The sequence below is a fragment of the Salvelinus alpinus genome, chromosome 2 (assembly GCF_045679555.1).
Source record: "Salvelinus alpinus chromosome 2, SLU_Salpinus.1, whole genome shotgun sequence".
In the NCBI taxonomy this organism is placed as follows: domain Eukaryota; kingdom Metazoa; phylum Chordata; class Actinopteri; order Salmoniformes; family Salmonidae; genus Salvelinus; species Salvelinus alpinus.
In genome coordinates this window covers 47,906,960-47,931,043 of record NC_092087.1, presented here as the reverse complement: position 1 = coordinate 47,931,043, position 24,084 = coordinate 47,906,960, and the positions used below count along the sequence as shown (strand labels likewise).

At 45.4% G+C, this 24,084-nt stretch overlaps 2 protein-coding genes across 3 annotated transcripts; one reads left to right on the top strand and one right to left on the bottom strand.

Moving 5' to 3' along the window:
• Positions 1-778: 778 nt before the first annotated feature.
• Positions 779-9,396, top strand: LOC139563422 (retinoblastoma-binding protein 5). 2 transcript variants are annotated; one of them, XM_071382096.1, is made up of 14 exons: positions 779-1,159; positions 1,585-1,610; positions 1,756-1,928; positions 2,286-2,426; positions 2,749-2,911; positions 3,046-3,155; positions 3,340-3,459; positions 3,581-3,734; positions 3,940-4,011; positions 4,190-4,307; positions 4,394-4,463; positions 4,609-4,850; positions 4,941-5,018; positions 8,740-9,396. In XM_071382096.1, exons 1-14 carry the CDS (start codon positions 1,141-1,143, stop codon positions 8,790-8,792), a joined length of 1,539 nt encoding a protein of 512 aa, XP_071238197.1. In that variant the 5' UTR covers positions 779-1,140; the 3' UTR covers positions 8,793-9,396. The 2 variants fall into 2 exon arrangements, with proteins under 2 accessions (XP_071238197.1, XP_071238188.1); XM_071382087.1 differs by having other exon boundaries at positions 1,003-1,159; positions 4,941-5,156.
• Positions 9,397-13,431: 4,035 nt separating this feature from the next.
• Positions 13,432-23,390, bottom strand: LOC139563405 (uncharacterized). Its single transcript, XM_071382054.1, has 6 exons — positions 22,956-23,390; positions 18,574-18,842; positions 18,317-18,428; positions 15,845-15,937; positions 15,203-15,705; positions 13,432-15,027 (listed from the first exon to the last, which is right to left on the bottom strand). Exons 1-6 carry the CDS (start codon positions 22,998-23,000, stop codon positions 13,566-13,568), a joined length of 2,484 nt encoding a protein of 827 aa, XP_071238155.1. The 5' UTR covers positions 23,001-23,390; the 3' UTR covers positions 13,432-13,565.
• Positions 23,391-24,084: the final 694 nt, after the last annotated feature.

Sequence of the window (24,084 nt, the reverse complement as noted above, 5' to 3'; positions counted from 1 at the left end):
TTTCCTCGCCCACTTTCCTTTCCTAGCTTAATTTCTTATCTACTGGCCGTGGTAATCCCTACCACATACATGTGAACTCCTTTTCTTTCCTTGATTCCTTTCCTCCTTTCCTCGCTCCCTTTCTTTTCCTGATTTCCTAGCTCCATTTATTTTCCTCCTTTCCTATCCTTCTTTCTTTTAGTCCTTTTCTAACTTCCGTTGCTAGCTTCCTTGTCTTTCCTCCTCTTCTTTGATAGATTCCCATTCTCATTTCCTAGCTCCCATTCCTCTCCTCCTTCCCTTTCCTAGCTCCTTTCTTTCTTCCTTTCCTAACTTAATTTCCCTCTTCCTTTCCTTTCCTACTTTTCTTTCCTAGATGCAGAATGTCGGCCCAGTTTCACCTAGTTTCATCCTCTCCACTACTCGCGACTGGACTTCCTCTCACTACCATATTTGGTGGGGAGAAAATGTGTAAATGGCTGCTTCAAATTTATAGCCCCCTGTGACATCTCTGGGGTTTCCCTTCTGTCTGTGAGGGTAATTTTAGTGACTGGCTCCTGCCGGGCTATTGACTTTCTAGTATGTAGAGGCTTTTGGTGGACTAGATATGATTTCTTATGTAGTTTTCGTGCCATTTATGTTTTCATTGTAGGTTGAAAATATGTATTTTATATGGAATAACTTAATTTCTATAACCTGAAACACCGCCCTGTTTTCCCCGTGTATTTTGTGATTGGTTACATTGGGAAAGACCCGGATGTTCACGGGTGGTAAGATTTTAGAGTCCTATGCGTAGTGCAGTTGCCTGCTAAAACATGGAAACAAGCGCAACTGTGTCGGCCTGGATGGAGGACGTTATGAATTAAATAACGTACACGTTCATATATTCATATTTTGAATAAATATCTGAAATCAGACGTACAAAAATAATCTAAAACATAATTGCAAATAGTTTACTTTTAACATACAATAAAATGAATGAAATCCGTATAGATTTTTATTTGGGCAATTTCAGCGTGACTTTGTTTGGGGTCCTTCGTTAGCTAGGCGCCAGTCACTCTCTTGTTAGCAACAGAGCTACATAGCTCAACGTCTGTGTTTTGGATAAATCGACTTGAATACTGTTTATTTTGATATTCGTGGTCTCAGAATTGGTCAGCGATGAATTTAGAGTTGCTCGGTAAGGATAATTTATAATTCTTCAATAATTTCTTGGGTGCAGGACTTCACGTAAAGGAGGATATCGTAGCTTGGCAGCACTAGCATGCTAATTAACGAACGCCAAATACTATACAAAGCAGTCTGAGTATAAGTAACGTTAGTGATACATACAATCTATTTATTTCCAGAGTGTTAATCTTACCTTTTAACTACAAGGTGAAAGCACACCGCAAAATAGCAGGCAACTACTACTATTAGACTTTAGCCATTACATTAGCCAATGAACGATCTTCGTATGTAGATACTGTCGTTTGGACTCAGAGTATGTAAACAGCCAGTAACGTTAGCTAGTCTGTGGATTGTGTGCTCTTCCAGCTGTTATATGACCTAAGTCAGTCTATATGTACTAGAGAGCTAACCACATGATTTGTTATTTTTCTATAGAGTCGTTCGGGCAGAACTATCCAGAGGTAAGCCATTCCAATCTTATTCTACATGTTACTTGTCATTTACATTGTAGTCATTTAGCAGACGCTCTTATCCTGAGTGACTTCCTGATGAATACACCTGTGTCTGTGTGAGTGTCTTCACATATAGTTGCGATCTCATTGACAGGAGGCCGATGGCACTCTGGACTGTATCAGTATGGCTCTCACATGCACCTTTAACCGCTGGGGCACGCTTCTGGCAGTGGGCTGCAACGACGGACGCATCGTCATCTGGGATTTCCTGACACGGGGCATCGCCAAGATCATCAGCGCTCACATTCATCCAGTCTGCTCACTGTGGTGAGAAAGTGAGCCGCGGTCACGAGAAAGGGAAAACACCAGGGTTGGGGTCAATTCCATTTCAATTGCAGTCAATTCGGGAAGTACACTGAAATTCCAATTTCGGAAGAATTGTGGTTTGGTTTACCTTATGAATTGATTGCAAATGGAATGGACCCCAACACTGTAGCATAAACACTTTTCATAATCAGCAAACTATGCTTACATTTATATATGCAAAAATGTTCTTCTATTTACTCATAAACCCATGATTTGGTCCTGGAGCCCTTGTCAAAAGGTGTTTTGACTGGTTCTGAATTATTTTTAGTGTGGTTCTGAATCTTAACTGTCCTGAACCTTAACCTTGTGCCTCTGCAGTTGGAGTCGAGACGGTCACAAGCTGGTGAGTGCGTCTACAGATAACATAGTGTCGCTATGGGACGTCCTGACGGGAGACTGTGACCAGAGGTTCCGCTTCCCCTCGCCCATCCTCAAACTGCAGTACCACCCCAGAGACCTGTGAGTTTCTATATATCTGACTCATCTTATACCTCAGCCTAGTCTTGTCCTTTCTAACTCATAACTCCTAACCCTAACCATTAAACTACAGTTAGTACCACCGACCCCACCCACCTGGGAAATATATATCTATACTTCGACCTTAGCTCAGCCTACACCTCAGGCCTCTTATGATTCCTAATTTATTGTTACTCCTAATCTCAACCCTTACACACCCAAAGGTCTGTGAAGTGGTTGTTTATCTAATATGGGATAAGGGAGTAACGGTATGGGAAAATATGGAAATCCCCCCTTGTAAATCTCAACCTGTCCTTTGTTTCAGTGACAAAGTCCTGGTGTGTCCTATGAAGTCAGCTCCGGTGCTGCTTACCCTGTCCGACTCTAAACACGTGGTTCTGCCCGTGGATGACGACTCTGACCTGAATGTGGTGGCGGCCTTCGACCGGCGGGGGGAGTACATCTACACCGGCAACGCCAAAGGAAAGGTCAGAGGTCACTGTGGCCTGGGTTTATGTATTTGTGGATCAGACATTTTGCCATATTCTTTTTCTATTTAGCACTTTATAGGTTGTGTGTGTGTGTGTGTGAGCTTATTGTTCTCACTGATGTGACCCTGCAGATTCTGGTGCTGAACACGGACACACAGGATCTGGTGGCATCGTTTCGGGTGACAACAGGGACCAGTAACACCACAGCCATCAAGTCCATAGAGTTTGCGCGCAAGGGCAGGTGAGAGGTCTGAGAGGAAACGAATCAGTATGTGTTGATGAAGGCTGAAAGGCAATAGGACTATGTTTGTGTGAGAAATCATTCTGGTACTTAGAAGGTAGTTGTGTGCCTCTTACGGAGAATATTTCATAGTTCCGTCAAAGGACTGATCGTGATCCACTCTCTCCTCTCTCCCTCTCTCCAGTTGTTTCCTCATCAACACAGCAGACAGAATCATCAGGGTGTATGACGGGAGGGAGATTCTCACCTGTGGGAGAGACGGGGAGCCAGAGCCCATGCAGAAACTACAGGACCTGGTCAACAGGTGAACACACACACACACATACACAGAGACACACACACGCACGCCTTCGCTGTGCATACAAACCACACACATGCTCACTTTGATACATCTCTTTCCCTCACTCCTTCTCCTCTCTCTGTAGGACTCCCTGGAAGCGGTGTTGTTTCTCTGGGGATGGGGAGTACATTGTGGCTGGTTCAGCCCGGCAGCATGCTCTGTACATCTGGGAGAAGAGCATTGGCAACTTGGTAAAGATCCTCCATGGAACCAGAGGAGAACTACTGCTGGACGTGGCTGTAAGGAACCACCCAAAACCTTTCTTTTTCTAGCCCTCTTCCCCTCACTAGCTAATTGTCATGAGTTATTCTCTTTTTTTGCCTCGTTTCTGGATGATGTGCTTCCTCTGTTTTGAATTGTCTGTACTGGAGATTCACAGAATTGACAGTAACTCATGGTGCTGGTGAACTTTTTCCTGACCTATGAACCCTGACCTCTCTGCAGTGGCACCCTGTGCGACCAATCATCGCCTCCATATCCAGCGGAGTGGTGTCCATCTGGGCTCAGAACCAAGTGGTGAGTGACACACAATAAGGTTGGACCTGAGTTCTTCACCCTGGAACTGGTCTGGGTGCTGGACTGGTCTCTTTCTGCGACTTGGCTACCTAGGTTTTGATTTCCGAGAGTGATTCCTCTGCAAGTGAATCTGATGGAATGGGTTAGCTAACTCAACGCTATGTGTTTTTGTGTTCAGGAAAACTGGAGTGCGTTCGCCCCAGACTTCAAGGAGCTGGATGAGAACGTGGAGTATGAGGAGAGAGAGTCTGAGTTTGACATAGAGGATGAGGATAAGAGTGAACCTGAACAGACAGGTAGACGTGCGCGCGCACACACAGGCACACACGCGCACACCCTTGCATTGCGACTAGTCAGGGACTGATTTGTGTGTGTGTGTCAGGTGCTGACGCTGCGGAGGATGAGGAGGTGGATGTGACCTCTGTTGACCCCATCGTAGCATTCTGCAGCAGGTAAGTGTGTTCGATGATGAAGGTAGACAGGTGTTTCAATGGTGACAGCCTTATAGCTTTAAATAGGCATTGCAATTGAATAGAAGTCTAATAGTAATACAATGATGAATATGGATTGTGGTCTCTGATCTCCCCCCTGTGTTAGTGATGAGGAGCTGGAGGACTTCAAGGCCCTGCTCTACCTGCCCATCGCTCCAGAGGTAGAAGACCCTGAGGAGAATCCATTTGGTCCCCCTCCGGATGCAGCCGGTCAGACCACCCCTGTAGAAGATGGTTCAGCCCACACAGGGAGCGGGGACAAGAAGCGCCAGCCGTCCTCAGAGGGAGTTCCGCCCAAAAAGAAGGCTCGTACCACCACCATCGAACTACAGGGGGTGCCTAGTGATGGTGAGAGTAACACACACACACAATATGAACACTTTTTACTTTTTAATCATGAGCTAGTACCCTGACCTGTGTATTCTCTCACTATCGTAGAGGTGCACCCCTTACTGGGGGTAAAGGGAGACAGCAAGTCCAAGAAGAAGACGGCAGGGCGGCCAAAAGGATCCAAAGGTAAAGAGAAAGACTTTCCCTTCAGGCCCAAACCCTACAGGGGGGACAGGGTCTACCCTGACGGAGCGGTAGCAGGAGGAGGAGCAGGAGGAGGAGGAGGGATGAAGGGCAGAGCGGAGGGGGGCCTGACTGCAGCAGGTAAGGATGCAATATGATATGAAGCCACCATGAGGAGCCATGCTAATCCTGCTAGCTACGACGCTTCACCAGCCCTCTGCTCCCCGCCCCCGCCCACCACACAAACAGACATTGACCCCCCCCCCCCCAACTGATCCCCAAACCATCCCCCAGACCGTCAACCCCTGCACACCACAGCCTCACAACCCGCCTCTAACTACTGATTGGGAACTGATTCTGGGCCAGATTAATAACCACAAAATCCCATCAAGAGAGATTCTCCCCGTTGCGAGGCGAGGGGGTTAGTTTCGATTCTGGATATTGGGTTTGTTTGGTTTCCAACATGGCCGGCTAGCTGGCTCTCTCCTGACCTGACCTGCGGCTGGTTTGTCTACTTGCTGCTTGCCCTTTGACCCTCCTGCTCCGCTCCTGCCTCGCTCTCACCAGGGCTTGTGTGTCTATGTTGGGTGTGTGTCTCTGTGTTTGTTGTGTATATTTGTGGAATCAAGTTGTCTGCTCAGAGATTGGTGATGTTTGCTATGCTTTGTTTTTAACAACTGTCAAATCATCCAGCCGGACCACAATGCAAGACACTGAGAGAGGAGCAAAACTGAGCCGCCATAGGCTGTGCTCGAATGTCTACTCGTTTTTTATTGGTCAAACACCTAATGCATTGCTGTCTATCATGACCTTGACACCAGGGCTGTTCCACCATTTTGAAACCCACCATCTGATTGTCCTGAAATAATTGGTCATGTTAGAAACAGATACGATTAGTGTTCTTGCAACATTATTTTGAAATATAATATCGAAATCTGAGAAATTAGGCTAATTGATTGCTTCCAAATTGGCCATTTTTTTTGTTTATAGGATTCATATAATATTCACTAACTATATTACGTAACATCTGATTTGGACCAAATGTTTTACTAACAATGAGTCAGACATGAGGAATCCATAGAGTTGGTCAAAAGCCACTCAAGAACATCCCCCCCCCCCCCACACACACACCAATCCCACCACGACGATGAGTATATAGTATCAGTTTTCTGTGTCTGACAAGTAGTATGGAGCTGCGGCTCTGAGTATTGTTTCTTCATCTTATGTAATGTATTCCCAGTAAATTTGGTTATAGTTTTTTTTTCTCCTCTGTACAGAGAAATTACCAATTGAAGTTGTTAGGTTTGTCCCGTCCTACATCCAGATATTATGAGATTCTGACCACTATATGGTTCTGTTCCTACGACCCCCCCCCCCCCATGTTGAAGGAATAGTTCACCCAAATTACAAAATGACACGGGCTTCCTTAGCCTGTAAGCAGTCTATTTACAAGGTATGAAAGCAACCCATGCGTTGGTTTTGTTGGCCACTTTTTCAAATGCTAACTGTTTAGTCAATGGAATATATATTATCATTTTTACGCTTCATGTTTAAACCATCCTGAAGTATCTAAAAATTGATTTTGTACCTCAATAGTGTTACTTATATCTTTGGGAATGAAGCACGAAAATGCTAATATAGGTACCATTGACTTACATTGGATTTGTACCACAATTGCTAAAACATTAGCATTTGAAACAGTGGCCAGATAAACAGAACCAAAGCATGTGTTCTTTGGTTGCTGCCATACCTTGTCCATAAACTGCTGACTCTTCAGCTCCACTATACACGTTGCGTTTCTTTGCTTTGGTGATGTATGTAATGCTATGATCCTATGTAATGCTAGAGCGCATGAGTCGAGACCAGAGTTGGCACATTTGCAATTTAACCCAACAGTTTTTGTGACAAAACTATTAGTAGAGTTGAAAATGCGATGGAAACACAGTGAACTTTAGATTTTTATTCGGTACATGAAAGCTTAAGTGGAAAAGTACATTTTGTGTGCACTACATCGTCACGCACTGATTAAAAAAACTAAGTATTTATCTGCAATACGTCTGTTTAGTGGAAATGCATCACTGGCGGGAAAATGCGCATATTTTCTTTATGTGGATTCTAGAATATTTGCATGAAAATATGTCGTCAATTGGATGGAAACCTAGCTATTGTTAGAAAAAAGTTTGGTCAAAATCAGATGTAAGGTACTATATTATATGAATGCTATAAATAAAAATGGGCAATTTGGGTGCAATCAATTAGCTTAATTTCTCAGATCAAATTATATTTCAACAAAATAAGGTTGTAGGAATGCTTATCTTATCTGTTTCTAACTACAGTAGCGATTTTCAGAACAATCTGAGATGGTGGGTGTCATGATTTGCTGAAATTACATGGAACGACCCACCAGGCTATGCATCTGCAATTTAAAAAGATAATTTTTTTACATTTATTTTTTTACCTTTTATTTAACTAGGCAAGACAGTTAAGAACAAATTCTTATTTACAATGACGGCCTACCGGGAAACAGTGGGTTAATTGCCTTGTTCAGGGGCAGAACGAAAGATTTTTACCTTGTCAGCTTGGGGATTCGATCCAGCAACCTTTCGGTTACTGGCCCAAAGCGCTAACCCCTAGGCTACCTGTCGCCCCTGTTGGAGAGTGAGGGAATTTCTTCTTTTGAATCACATTTTATTTTCCAATACACGTCTAAGTTGTATTATTGTTTCAGTGCTAACTTCTGCTGTTGCAAAGTGAAGGAATTTCTTATTTTGAATCCCATTTTACTTTCTAATGCACCGCTCTTCAAGTTGCATTGTTGAGAAACTCATTATGCCAAGAGCCATGATATACCTGTAATGCCTCTGTATTGAATTCAGTGTTGAGTTCACGTTGACCCACCATACTGTCTGCTCTGGGAAAAGTTTGAAATTTATCTTGATACACTATAATTTCTGGACCTGGGAAGGTCAAATGGGCAACATTTAATGTGTTCAAGGACATCATCTCTGACTGTGTTTCTCCGACAAGAAGGTATGTTGTGAGCTATAATATATTTATTTTATGTAGCGCTTTTCGTTACAAAGACAATCTCAATGAACAAAAGAAATGCAGAGATCTGGATGGTCTTGGGCAACAGTCTTCCACAGCTTCAGGTGTTGTTCAGAACGGCTGTGCAGTCGCTTAAGCGGAGGGAGCATCGACGACACAGAGAGGGAGCATCGTCGGTCAGTTACTCAGACAGCTCTTCGTCAGTCACCCCCCCCCCCCCCTGTCTGTTGGTAGGCTGGACAGTCCGCGACTGAAGTAGTGGGTGATGCTTCGGCAGCTATTAGCGCCGGGAAAGAGCACCGCACCTCGGCAGTAGTCAGGAAACAGTCCCCTATGAGGCGGGCCTGTCAACCCCTCGCGCCGCTGTCCACATCATTCATGCAATCAGGGCAGGTGGAAAAAGCTGGTGCTGATGCGTCCTTCAAATGCCTAGCCAAACAAACTGACTTGCCATTAGTCGAGCAACTTCCATGGGTCAAAACCACCAGATATTATCGCTCAGAAACACTCAGAGGTCATGGGAAACCTTGGTGTAAAAAGATACTTGAAACAACATATTTTAGAAATGTATAGAAGCTCTCTACCTATGCTTCCTCGTGGTGCCATGGCAACCATGTGACTATTCTATTCATGGAGTTCTCTATTCTGTGTGATATTCTTGGTGTCTTTCCTACAGGGAGCCTGGTTTCACAGTCCTACAAGCAGCATGATATCGGGGGACTGGACTGAGCCAGCACCATAATCATCATCGCCCCCTGTGGTTCTGGAAGGGGAAGGACAGGCACCTAAATTCGGCCTGTTTTTACACTCTCCTAAAATCAAGACTCTGTGATATCACTCAAGACTGTCATTATGGTATCACCCCCCCACCACAACCCCACAAGACTCATTATGACATCACAGCCTTCTATTGCTCAGGCTGTGACTTTCCCTACCGGCTGTCTCTCTCTGTCCTCTCTGTGCTGGCTGCTATGGTTACCTGGATTATCTCCCTCCTGTCAAAGACTGATGTATGTGACCTGATGATGTCACAAGTTTTAGATGAGAGTTCTGACAAGGAACTCCTGCAACATAGCAGATTCACACTTTCTCATTTTCACTTTTTTTGGGGGATGAGTAACAGAAACAAACCAAGAGAAGAGGCAAGCAACAGTCTGCAATAGTATAGGGTCACCTCTCTTCTCCCCTCTGTCTTTTTTTCTGTAGAATGACTGATGTACAGGAGTTATTACATGGAATGTGTCCCAACTGGTCTGCTTCTAACTCTGTTTCTGGACATGTCTTTTTGTGTTTCTTTTTATACATGTTATTAAACCATTTAGATTGTTTTTGACTCGACCGCTGTGTTATTGAGTCATCCTGACTAGAGATTCCTGTCTGGAAGAACAATCTCTCACTCTGCTTCTCCCCCCCCCCCCCCCCTACAGTTACAACGCATACAGTAGTATCCTCCACCAATCATAGCTAAAGCAGGCCATGCACCATTTTGTAACCGTCAGAATGTTATGACAGGTTTGTGGCACAAGATGGCGCTCCTACAACGCCAATTGCCCCCCCTCCCCCCGCAGAACGGAGCCTGGTGAGATACAGCCTCACTCACTGCCTGGCTGAGCTAGGTAGTGATAATGAAGAGCTTTTCCCTGTCATTTGGATTCCATTTTGTGCTTCTGCACAGTTGGGTTCCATTTTGCCTTTATTTTGTAAGAACCGATTAGGAACTAGAGGATTCACACAGGTGAATAATACAGAGTATGGAGCTGATTGCGGTCATCCAGTAAATGAATATATGGTCCTATACCCACTGCAAATACATTTTAAATTGTTTTATTTGAAGAAGAAAAAAAACTGAAATTGAGAGAAAAGAAAAGACACCACAACAGCCAACGGGCCAGTTAAACCTTCACGGCCCCTGTGTGTGCGTTGCTTATCTTGTAGAGTGGACCAATGTTGCAGATGGAAAGATTACAGTTGGGTCTGACTGTCTATGTGTGGACAGCTGTTCACCCTCTTAGGCTGTCCGGGTAATAAAGGAATGTGTGTATGTGCAGAAGGTGCATCTCCTCAGCATGCCTGACTGGCTCATCATTCACACTGGTTATATAAGACCAAGCTCATTAGATCATTGGCCAGGCGTGGTGTTGCCGTTGTGGTGATGGATGGGTGGGTGGTGCTGACTACATGAGTTTGGAGTCAGACCAGGGACAGGATAGAAGTATTTAAACCAGGAAGAAGTCACATTCCGATCAATGTCTGAGTCTCGAATGACGACATATGCTACCGTGGCCCATATAATGTACTACTTTGATTTTGAGCGGAGTGTCTATAGTGTTCTGGAGTGCACTGTATGTGAAATAGGGTGTTATTTCAGGTTTGTTTAAAGAATCTGTTTCCCAAGGGTGTCAAGTATTTACTGTAAATCCTTCCAGATATCACATCATCATGGTCAGTCCTCACTAAGTTAGAATAATCAAAACTGGTTCATTAGCCTGTTGTCAACGTGACATGAACTTCGGAGGACCCAGAAGATCAACAATGACCCTATTGATGTGGTGGAATGGGTCAGTTTAGAGGAGTGGGTCCCTCTACTTGTGTCCTTTTAGTTATGCACACACTGATGGGAAAGAAGTTGACAGGTGGAAGCAAATTCCTGGGAGGCCATATTGCGCTCTGGTCTCTTCAGATCACTTAGGATCCAGGTAGGACGGTTCAGAGTGGAGGACCACATGTAAATGGATGTGGAAGCGACTTCATAATAAAACAGGTTTACAAAATGGCTGGAGGAAAATCGGGAAGGAACGGAATAGGTAAGGAGGCTCTATGGAAGGCAAGGTGGAGCTAAATGTACTCGTCTGATCACATTGTAGAATCAACATTCAAACACTGGACGGGTTTTAGTAGCTAATTAAAATCTCTTTATTACAACCACATGTACATCATCATCCTACCCAAAAAGAGTCTTCTGAAAAGTGAAAACAAGCAGAACCAGAGAGTTGCACAGACGGTAAGGTGTGGGAGACGTTTGGAGCCCTGTCCGTGGGGAAACAGTGTAGTGGGAGTAGGGAGAGGAACCAGAGGTGTGCAGAGCTTTAAATCACAAGTCCCCCCCACTCCTACCCCAAGCGTCTCTCCTGTGCGATTTCACTTCTCACAGGGAAGGAAGGCTATTTTCAGCCTTAATAATCCTCACCATACAGTATATATAGAGAGAAATGGAAGAGGGGATGGAGGGAATAAATCCTGTCGTTTTTCATCCATTATTCTGAGCATTTGAGTCATGCCGAGTGTGACGTGGAACACCTCGAGGAGAGAGCGACGAATCCATCACGCTCTCCATCCCTCCCTCTCATTCTCTTTCTCTCAGTATTTATTTCCCTCTCCCTCTATCTTCCATTTCTCTCTTCCTCTGCCTCTCTCAGCTCACGCACCAGGCAGGTGTGAGTCTTTCTTGCTGTGTGTGTGTGTGTGTGTGTGTGTGTGTGTGTGTGTAAGAACCACACGCGGTGTGAGAGTGTGTGAGAAACACACTCAGTGCATTAAGGTGTGTGATCCTGTAGCGCCATGTGCCACTAATGACGAGTGCTGACGACACTAATCACAAAGCAAATCACACCTATTATCATTATTATTACATTAAGTTATCAATGACAGTGTGAGTAGTACCTACCACAGTGAACCTTGAGTTAACAGGGCTGCATAGACCTGACATAATCCTGCATAGCCCTGACATAAGTCTGCATAACCCTGACATAAGCCTTTTAATTTATTTTTATCTTTATTATACATCTGACCCCCATCTGTCTTATCAATCAAGGGAGAAAACCAATTTTACAGACATTGTGGCCCTCGTCAACTAGAGCTTAAAACCCCATTGTCGACCCTGTACCCTAGCCTTGTACGGTACGTTCCATAATGAATATGTACAGAAGAAAATAACACAGAAGGAACAAGGCTATACATAGCCAGCTAAGACCAATATACAGAAACCTGGTCCGCTCCTTTCAAGCTCAACACAGCTCTCTTTACAAATGATTTAAAAGAAAGAATTTTTTGTTTGTTTGTTGTTTACATGGATTGTGAGTGTTATATCTGGAAAGGCTCTACACCACTATGACAAATAATTTTATTTGTAATCTTCCATAAAAGCTTTGTGATCTAAATAACAACAGCAATAGATCATTCTACAGTCATCCCACTGGCCCGAGTCCCTTCCCTGTACAGTCAATGTTCTGTGGGTTAACTGTAAAAACACCAGCCTCTTTCCTGGGACTAATTGACTCCTAACCTGCAGAGGCCTTCAGTACCACAACTATTTACCATTAACCTCTGGCCAGCCTCAGGGTCAGCCTACTCCATCTATCTACTCTACAGTATCTATCCCTGGAAACAGGTCATGTAAACGTCAAGCCAACGATAGGGGGGAGAGGGTTGGGTTGGTTGTTGCGGACTCAAGGGTACCAGGCGGGTTGAGCACAATCACGTCAGGTACTGTACAAACATCTCCCACTGCAACACCCTCCCCCTATAAGACTGTAAACTGGATCTCGGTGTCAAAAACACATTGATTGAGCGGGGTGGTTATCAATGAACACACAGTGCTACGCTTGCTGGTCTGTGGCATTGGTGTAAGATGACATCTTATCTCATGTCCAGCGAGCTGTGTTCTGGCGGATTCTCTTACGGTGCTGTATTGCTTTTAGAAATCTCAGTCACGTTTTTAGTTGAGGCGTAAAAGTCAATGTTTCATCAATGTCACCGGTCAGCGTTTTTTTTTTTACATAAAAAAATTACCCAAAGATAAGAGCAACAAAATGACACAATACTGTATAGAGCTCGCCAGCTTGTAGTCTTAAAACCCGGAAATAAGTTACCTTATTTCCGGGTTACCTTATATGGTTCGTTCATCCATCCCGATGGGAAAAGTGAATGGGGAAAGAGTTTTGGAACAAATACCGAATGAGATAATAGCAGTCAGTTAACATGACCTTTACGAATTATGAAGCTTTTATGTGATTTATGTGTTTTTTATAACAACTTAAAATCTTCAAAATTCACAAAGTGGCGTTAGCTGATGAAGATTCTCATAGAAGAAAATGTATAAGATCTCCTAAGCTAGTGTTTCCACACAGACCTTATTTTCGGCGTTTATCCAAAACCCCTACAAAAACGCCATTCATTTTCCTCATCGGCTTTGTCCAACGAACCATGGCGGAGTTAGTGCCTACAAAAAGACGCCATTACTATTTCTCTCTATTGTGTTTTAGAAAACTGTTTTTCAAACCCTATGAGCATGAGGCAGCCAGACATGGTGCAGACACACACACACACATACCTCTCCTCTCTCACACAGGCTCACAGATTGTAACAGACACACACTTGCAGTGTGTTACAGTATTCAGTTAGTAAGAAGGTCATGCACTGACACACACACACACAAAGCTATTGTCCGTGGTGCTTTATAGTGGAAAACACGCATGTACACACACACACACACACACACAGACCCTATACAGTAGTGACAGTCAGTAGTGAGCTGGGACAGAGGGACATCTCGTCTCGGGTACCCAGCCTCGTCCCGTGAGTCAGCAGCTCCTCCACCGTCGTCCAATCATCAAACAGCTTCCTGTTCTGCAGACGACTCAACTTCCTTTGGCTGAGCTCCAGCACCGTGTTGCACCGGCCATCTCCCAAAGACCCTCCCCCTCCAGACACAGCCTCTTCCTCTTGAATAACTCCTCTCCCTCCTCCTCCCATAGCGCCTCCTCTTGTGTTGACGCCTGCCTCTCTCAGAGAACCTGATCCTCCATTGGCTCCTGGCCTTGTGTAAGCCTGTTGCCCTCGGGCCTGCTGTTGTTGCTGCTTCTGCTCACGGGCCAGTAGGAGGTGCTCCCGTCTCTCTGTGCGGCTCCAGTACCTCCCCCTCATCACCTCCTGACTCTCCTCATCCGTACTCATCCCGCTGCGCTCGTCCGCTAGCTGCGACGCCCGGTCGCGAAGAATCTGGTTCCTCACAGCTCTCGGGTTAGGATGGTTGGAGTTAGTGTTGGGGGTAGGGTTGGGGTTAGGATTGGGGCACTTCCTGGACCCTCCACCGACCCCAGCCCCGACCCCAGTGTGGCCCTCAAGAGTGCTGTAGAGGCCCCCACCACCCCCTGACCCCTGGTGGGACAGCCGATTGGCCGGTTTAGGCCATGTCTCATGGATGTCCATGGATGTCTGGGGAGGGTGGCTGAGGGTGCTGAAGCGGTGCACCTCTCTTTCTCTTTGTCTTTCCCGCTCTCTTTCTTTCTCTCGTTCTCTTTCTCGCTCCCTTTCTCTTTCTCGCTCCCTTTCTCTTTCTCGCTCTCTTTCTCTTTCTTGCTGTCTTTCACGCTCCCTTTCATGCTCCCTTTCTCTTTCTCTCTCTTGCTCCCTCTCCCGCACTGGTATCTCTGACATAAAGCTCCTCTCCTGCTGCTGCCTCCTGTCGTTAACCAGCTGATCACGACCTCCACTATTGTCGCAGTAATGTCCCCTTGGTAAGGGCACAGCTCCTCTGTGTTCCCCCAGAGAGATTGCATGTTGCTGTGGTGAGAGGGCCAATCCTGCTGGGTGTGTGAGGACCAGTTCTGATTCTCCCTCTTCAGGCAGGCCCAGCTCCAGGCCTCTAGGTGGCGCTACCCCACAATGCTGCAGGGTGGCATAGGAGGGGGATGACGGGTGACTGGCCCGTCTGACACGCTCCTGGGGTGGGCCACGGTGGTGCAGGGTTCTACTTCTCCGCAGCTGCCCCATTGAGCTGGAGCCCTGGTGCTGCAGTGGAGGTGGCGGCCTGCGGTGGCCGGAGGGGGTACTGCAAGTGGAGAGGACAGGCGCATGGGCAGAGAGGGGCGCAGGGGCGTGGTGAGGGTTGAATAGGGACCCGCTACTTGAGCTGTGTCTGCTCAGACAGGGACGATCCGCCTTCCGGAACTGGACGGACGACACCCTGAAGATACAGAGGGCAACAGGAGTTATAAATGCGATGAAACAATGGTGAACAACATGCATTATCATCGTTCAACACTGGACTGAGGATACTTTGAAGATGGATGGCTATGGATCACGTTATAATGGAAAACTATGACAATCATAATGATCATTGTCTGGTGATGAACCCCTACCTGAAGAGTCCGTGGGGTGGAGGGCCCATGGATGGAGCGGCCAGGCCAGGCATGGAGCAGGAGGGCTGGGGCTGCATGGTCAGTGCCTCAGGGATGGCTTCAAGCAGCTCTCTGTGGTTCTTCTGGCAGCTGTCGCGGCGTTCCCGCTCGCACACCTCCCTCTGGTGGTGGAGACGAGCTTTGTACAGGCACATGCGCTTCTCTAACAGCCTCTGGAAGCGGCGGAACTCTCCCGTGCTCACGCTGTAGAACCCTGAGTCACTCAGCTCAGACGAGATGAAGGACTCAGATGATGGAGACCCTCCACCTCCACCCCCTCCTCCACTGACCGCCAGGCCCCCTCCCCTGGGGTGACATTCCTCCAGACCCCCCTCCTCTGTCTCCAGGCCAGAGAGGTCTCCCTGGTGCAGGCTACCGTCGGTCCAGCCCAGGCCACTGTCCAGCTCATGGTGAAGTGGCAGGTAGCCCAGAGGTTTCTCCAACATATAGTCCTCATCCTCAGTCTGAAGGAGAGAGAGAGAAAGGTTAGCGATAGCACACAGTCACACACACAGTATGCAGCTATACAGCACATACACACAGACATGAACACCCACCCACACACACGCAAGCACACACACACACACACACACATACACACACCTGGCTGTGGTAACTGCTGGGCTCTTCTAGGTTGTTGCAGCAGCCAATCAGACAGCTCTGATCCCTCGGAACACGACTGGCCAGCTCCAGGTCCTTAGAGAGAGAGGGGGGGATGAGAGAGTGAGAGAGCGAGCGGTTAATCAATGTGGAACTAACTATGAATAATGTGTGCTTACATGAATAAACAAGCATCTGATTTTTTGAAAATGCTAATTAGAGAACTTTGGTTATGTAATTTCCATGTTCAAATATAATTGTATTGGAGCGAACAAGCCTCTCAAAAAATTCCCCCTAAATATCCCTTTGTTATCAAAAGTCCTGATTATTAAGTATGGGCGTTAATGCAAGTCAATTACATGCTGTAGGTTTGCAATACAGATTTACTGCACTGAACTGTAGGTTGTGTCTGGCAGCAGTATCTGCGTCAGTGTGTGCTGTAGAAACAAACGAGCATGTTTGTAGATGGGAGAGAGGAGTGTGTTTTTCCCTCTGTATCCTAAGCTGAGCATACTTCCATTCTCCAAGGGGATTTCATTAGGCGCAGCTCACATTCCGCCCGCTGAACACGTGAGCGCTGTTTATGATTGTGTGAGCGTGTGCGTTTTTCGTTGAGTGTGTTTGGGTATATACTGTATGTGGTGTGTTTGTATGTGCTTGATGCCAAATGTGTCGATGATTTAGATGTAAATAAGATCAGGTTTTTGATTTGGTTATTCTTCTATTTATGCAGCGGCAAAGCACACTGACTGTTTGTGCCTGAGCAATCCTGCTTGTGTGTGTGTGCGCACGTGTGTTTATAGTTCCATCTCAGGTCCCTAATGTTTGTCGGCAGCATGAATAATTCCAGACTGGGTTGGCTGAGGGAAGCTGCTCCATTTTGAAAAAATGCATCGCTGTACAGCCCTGATCTACACTATGGTACATAGTCAGCCGCTCTGGAAAATAAAAGGGCCTTTTTTTTTTTTTTTAAATGCGTCAAAGCCTTGATCAGCGAACTCGAAGGGTGCGTTTCCTTCAAGAGGGATGCAATATGGACTTAGACGGCTGGAATTGCTCTTTTGCATGTTGGCCCTGATTGATGCAATTCATTGGAAGAGCTGGGGCCCTATTCAAACAAAAAGGCTATCCCGATGTTTACGGTTTCACCCCCCCCCCCCACACACACACACACACACACCCTGGAGAAGTAAGCTCTGAACCTCCCCTAGTTCGGTATCTGTTTTTCCCTATATGTATCCCCAAGTGCAGTCCCCTGTTCAAAGAGCGCTGTGTACACTCTCACCTCCAGATCCATACAACCCACTACTAAACCCACGAGCTTCCCACTAGTCCCGGGGTCGTTTTCTTCAATAGATAGTATCCTCTCAATGGACTTGCAGAACAACACAGACACAGACAGTATTCTGTAGGTCTAGCTCCTTTAATCACATGTACTGTACCATACAGTACAATGGGCTAATTATCTTGGCTAATTATAATCACCCGTCTACAACACAGGAAGTTATACCAGTCACAATAATGAGTGGGGTGCAGGATTTAACACCGCTGATTGATTGTCTCTACTACAGGTACTGAGTGATGAATGGTGGTCCAATCACAGACAGAGTACCCACGTACCGTAGTCTTAATTATAGGGTATGGCATTGGCTGACAACAACGTGATTATTGTTCATACAAAACCAAAGGAAAAGCTTTATGATATTATGCGTGGCATCCTACTACTAGGTGACAGTTTGTCAAAGTGTCTGTGTGAGTGTGTGTTTCAAGTTTTACATGCTTGACTTTCAAACTCTACAAAACAGGGCAGTAATCAATATCAAAATCGTATGACTAATGAAACACCTACAGTACCAGTCAAAAGTTTGGACACACCTACTCATTCCAGGGTTTTTCTTTATTTTTACTATTTTCTAAATTGTAGAATAATAGTTAAGACATTAAAACTATAAAATAACACATATGGAATCGTGTAGTAACCAAAAAAGTGTTGAACAAAAACTATTGGCCATGTCTCAATCGATTCTCAAAGAGTGTGCAAAGCTGTCGTCAAGGCAAAGGTTGGCTACTTCAAAGAATCTCAAATATAACATACATTTTGGTTTGTTTAATACTTTTTTGGTTACTACATGATTCCATATGTGTTATTTCATAGTTTTGAAATAAGAAATAAGAGAGGAAGCTATATATACAGGGTCAGTTACAGTACCACATTTACAATATGCAGGGATACTGGAGTATTTGAGGTAGATATGTACAGATATGTAGGCGTGAGCGTGTGTGTGTGTGTGTGTGTGTGTGTGTGTGTGTGTGTGTGTGTGTGTGTGTGTGTGTGTGTGTGTGTGTGTGTGTGTGTGTGTGTGTGTGTGTGTGTGTGTGTGTGTGTGTGTGTGTGTGTGTGTGTGTGTGTGTGTGTGTGTGTGTGTGTGTGTGTGTGTGTGTGTGTGTCAGTCAGTCAGTCAGTCAGTCAGTCACCTGGTAACCAAGTGGATCCAACTCCTCTATGTCTTGTGGAGCGGTAGGTAGGTACTCATATCTCCCATTGTCACGGTGATCACGAGGCAGACTCATGTGGCTGCAGTAGTGTCTGAGAGAGAAAGAAAGAAAGAAGAGAGAGAATAAGAGAAGAGAGAGATATGGAGTCATCAAATCTAACAATTAGTGGAGGAAGATATTAGTTAATTTTTATAGACATTTGAAGTGTGTGTGTGTGTCTCTATCTGTGACTCTACCTGTCCTGGTAGGCAGGGTTGACCCTGGGCATGGTTCCGGCTGCTGTGACACCCAAACTGCGCAGGGCCAGGTGGGGGGGCAGGGTGAGAGGCTCCCAGTGTCTCTCAGTCTGCGTGCTGCAGTCCTGTAGTCCATAACCCCTCCCACGCTGGCTCTTGATCTGCAATGTGATTGGCTGCTCATAAGCAGCCAGGATTCTAAGAGCATCACGTTTGCTCAGGTGGGAAAGATCCCGTTTGGTCAGGTGACTCAGATCCCGCCCACTGACCTGTGAGGAAACACAAAGAGACACATGACACCCTATTCCCCATATAGAGCACTAGGCTACATATCATGGGGGTTCAGAGTTCACTCATCTACACTGTAGAGCACTTCATCACTACTTGTATTTCTGAGAGGTATTGATATGTTGAATGCACCTTGAATGACTGTTTGAACTACTGGCACACAGCTCGGACACCCATGCACACCCCACAAGACATGCCACCAGAGGTCTCTTCACAGACCCCAAGTCCAGAACAGACTATGGGAGGCGCACAGTACTACATAGAGCCATGACTACATGGAACTCTATTCCCCATCAAGTAACTCATGCAAGCAGTCAAATTTTTTTAAACAGATAAAAATACACCTTATGGAACAGTGGGGACTGTGAAGCAACACAAACACAGGCACAGACACATGCTTACAAACACACGATAGCATTCGCACTCTACACACGTGTACACATTGATTTTGTGTTGTAGATATGTGGTAGTAGAGTAGGGGCCTGAGGGAACACACTTAATATGTTGTGAAATCTGTTGTGAATGTATTGTAAGGTTTAAAAAGAAATAATGTATAACTGCCTTAATTTTGCTGGACCCCAGGAAGTGTAGCTGCTGCCTTGGCAGGAAGTAATGGGGAACCATAATAAACACAAATACAAATCAAGGGAGGGGATGCAAAGATGAGGACGAAGAGCATATCAGTGTTCCAACCCAAGAGGACAAACAAAACCTTTGGAATTCAATATCTGGCTTCTGCAATGAATCACTCCCGATGCCAAGCATAGCACCAGAGCCATGATACTAGAGCCGCGAGCCAACAACACCATCACCCAACCAGAGTGACACAGTTGTACACAGCATCTCTTAACTACAGTACATCACTAACACGACTCACCGCCTACTACAGTACACACAGCTACAGAGACAGAGAGAGAGAGTAAAGAGAGGGAGAAAGAAAAATAGAATGAGAGAGAGAGAGTGCAATAAATTGATTTACTGTGAAGGTTGCAGAGAAAGCACTGTGTGTGAGCGTGTCGTCTATCTCTGTGAGTGTAACGGCAAAATGTGTTGCATTTACAATTGAAGCGTGTGTGTTTGTGATTGTGTATATGAGTTAGAGCTTGTTTGTGCGTCTGTGTGTCGACATGATCTGGAGCGATTTTCCTGACATGCTAACCCCATGAGGAGACACTCAGCCAAGCACACATCCACACACACACATGCATACACACGAACACACATGAACACACACAAACATACACATTTCACAAAGCTAGAGAGATATAATTTAATGGCTTTATCCATGCAGTCCACTGTCCGCACACACTCTCACACACAATGTCAGGATTATGGTGGCCTTTTACTGCAGGCCATGTGCACTGATACAAAATGCCATCTGTACAGAGAAGCTCTGTGGGTGAAGAGTCAGGAGACTGCACTGCAAAACAATCTTGTTGTTTTTACAGTACTATACAATTACGCTAACAGTAAAGTACCATATTCATTATTTACAGTAAATTGCTGTAAATGGCAATGCACTCTGGGTGATATTAGGTGTAAACAGTTAATGATCATGTAAATTCCTGAAGAAACTTTGGTTTAACAGTACATTACTGTAACCACACAATGCTGTGTAGCAATTGGTAACTGAGTGATCGGATTGAGCGACATCAAGGTCTGAAGTGAATCAACCAAACAAGGTGTGTTTAACATTTATATGATTTACAAATTAATTATACTGAATATTACACTTTAATGGAAAACTGTGATTTAGACGGTAAAGTTGTAAATGTATTAACAGTAAAATACTGTCAAGCGGTATACAGCAGCATATTGTAAATGATGGTGCATTGTGGGAAAATGTTGTGGGCAGATAAAGAATTGCTTTATTTCGAATTCCACCCCACAGAATACATTAGCGTACTGTATTTTTGGAGCGCCAAAAGCCTTTTGATCACTAGTTGTTGCATGGTATTGTTTTTTATGTCTCATTCACATATTTTGAGGCGTGCCTTGTAAGAGGCTACATTTGTGCTACCCGTTAGTGAGAGTGCTGTACCAATTTGAACCTGTAATATGTAACTTTTTGAGTGACCTGACCAAATTCACATAGAATTGTGAGTTATAGATCTGTCATTCCCATTGAAAGCATGTCTAAGAAGCAGTAGATCTATTCTATGTGCGTTATTTCCATGTGCCCCATTCTTAAGTTTTGAGTCTTTTACTTTGGTTTTGTACACCAGCTAAAAAAGCTGAAAATACAATATTTTGGGTTATGGAAAATATATTTCACAGCTGTTTAAATGGTACAATGATTCTCTATACGATACTTGTCTGTTTTGTCACATAAACTGAAATTAGGCAACCTATTCGAATTTTAGCAAACAGGCAATGGTGGAGTGATTTCTGCATAGTGCACCTTTAACTGCTATGTGGTACAGTAGTAGTGCCCCAACAATTAAATGTGTATAGGGGACAGATTGGAGTGGCAGCAAGTCTCTAACATTTAATGGTTGAGTATTTGCCATGTCCTTTCGTCTGTTTTGCCCTCTAGTCCCAATTTATTGAAAACATTACCTAGCAACCAATCTGCTTGCACCAATCCCAAACATTACGGTAAAATACTGTAAAATACAAACCCCTTCTCCCCTCAATTAATGAATTCATCCATTAATTCATTACAATTACTGCAAAAATATTACAGCAACACACTGTACTGTTGTTTTACTGTAACGTACAGGCAGCCAGTTGTCTGTAAATTACAGTAAAAACAACAGTACAAAATATTACAGTAACAGTATTGGATACTGTAAAATACAGTACGGTAACATACTACCTTTTTTATGGCAACTGACTGCCTGTATGTTACTGTAAAAGCAACAGGAAATGTTGTAGAGTGTAGGCATCACCCCACGGCAGAGAGAGGGGGGGTGAGGAGAGGAAAAGAGAGGAGAGGAGAGGAAAAGGGAGGAGAGGAGAAGAGAAGAGGGGAGAGGAGAGGATGAAGAGTAGAGATGGAAATATGGAGAGGGATAAATGTAAGTTAAATAGGATAAGTGAAGAGAGAGAATGTGAGAGACAGGAAGGGAGAGAGGGGAGAGGATTGAGAGAAAAAAGGAGGGGAAGAGTGAAAGAGAGGAAGGAGGAGAGGGGGGAGAGAAAGCGAGAGAGATAGAGAGAAAGAGAGAGGGGGAGAGACAGAGCGTCACAGCTCTCAGTGGTGTTGGATGGGCAAGGCTGTCACTCCTTGTAATCATCAACGCTGGTCACAAGAGGCTGCCACACACACACACACACACACACACACACACACACACACACACACACACACACACACACACACACACACACACACACACACACACACACACACACACACACACACACACACACACACACACACACACACACACACACACACACACACACACACACACACACACACACACACACACACAAAACCTCAAATGCCCCCATCACAGAGCCTCACTATAATACACAGAGCCTCACAATAATACACAGAGCTGAATGTTGCTAGAACAGAGACAGCAGAACAGACACAATAGACGCAATCTTTCTGTAGACACAATCTTTCTAGAATATAGAATAACTCTTTCACACATATGACATTTCTGTTATAATAAGATACACGCCCATCTAACTCTTATTCTGTATTCTCACACACCCACATGCTCGCATACACATATGCAAGCGTACACACACACACACACACACACACACACACACACACACACACACACACACACACACACACACACACACACACACACACACACACACACACACACACACACACACACACACACACACACACACACACACACACACACACACACACACACACACACACAAGCACGCAGCAGGCAGCAGGCAGCAGGCAGCAGGCATCATGTCATGGTGTGTATTCTGTTCCGTTATTCCCCATCTCCTTGATCATGTACATGACACCCACACATCACCACAACCCTGCCTCCATCCATAAATCCCATCTACACAGATACTCCACACACCCACATAGATGCACATACAGTACGCAGGCACGAAAGCATGCACACACACTCACACACAGATTTAGAAGGGTGCACACTAACCCCCAATCCATCGCCGAACCACGGCCCTGAGAGCCGACAGCCCATTGCCACGGCAACGGATGAGCGCCGAGTCTGAGGTTTCCCTCTGTTCTAAAGAGGAGTCCGGCAAACGAGAGGAAGAGGAGGAGAAAGAGTGACGAAGTATCCAGCATAGATCCTCGTGCTCCAAGCAGAGATCGAGAGAAAGATCTCCACGCTATCGCTCCCTCTCTATCTCGCTCTCCCTCCTTCGCGATCTCTGTTTCTGCCTTGTTCTCTCTTTCTACTTCTCTCTCCCTCTCCCTACCAGAGGCAGAGGCAGCCTCTGCTAAAATCCAGAGAGACAGAAGCAGCTACCACTGACACACAGAGGATCTCAGCACTCTCTTCTCCTCAGCTCTCTTTCCGCTCTCTCTCTTTCTCTCGCCCTCACACACACATAATCTCGCATCCCTCTCTCAGCTGTCATTCTACCCCCCCTCCCTCTATCTATTACACTCTCTCTCCTTCCCTCTCTCTCCCACCCTCCCGCTCTCCCTCCCTCCTGTGCCAGCCTTGTGTTGAGGCTCCACCCTCTCTTGCATAGTAACCCGGCTGGACTGTGAATGTATGCACGCACGCACACACGCACTCTCTCTCTCTCTCTCACACACACACACACACACACACACACACACACACACACACACACACACACACACACACACACACACACACACACACACACACACACACACACACACACACACACACACACACACACACACACACAAAACCTCAAATGCCCCCATCACAGAGCCTCACTATAATACACAGAGCCTCACAATAATACACAGAGCTGAATGTTGCTAGAACAGAGACAGCAGAACAGACACAATAGACGCAATCTTTCTGTAGACACAATCTTTCTAGAATATAGAATAACTCTTTCACACATATGACATTTCTGTTATAATAAGATACACGCCCATCTAACTCTTATTCTGTATTCTCACACACCCACATGCTCGCATACACATATGCAAGCGTACACACACACACACACACACACACACACACACACACACACACACACACACACACACACACACACACACACACACGCGCACACACACACACACACACACACACACACACACACACACACACA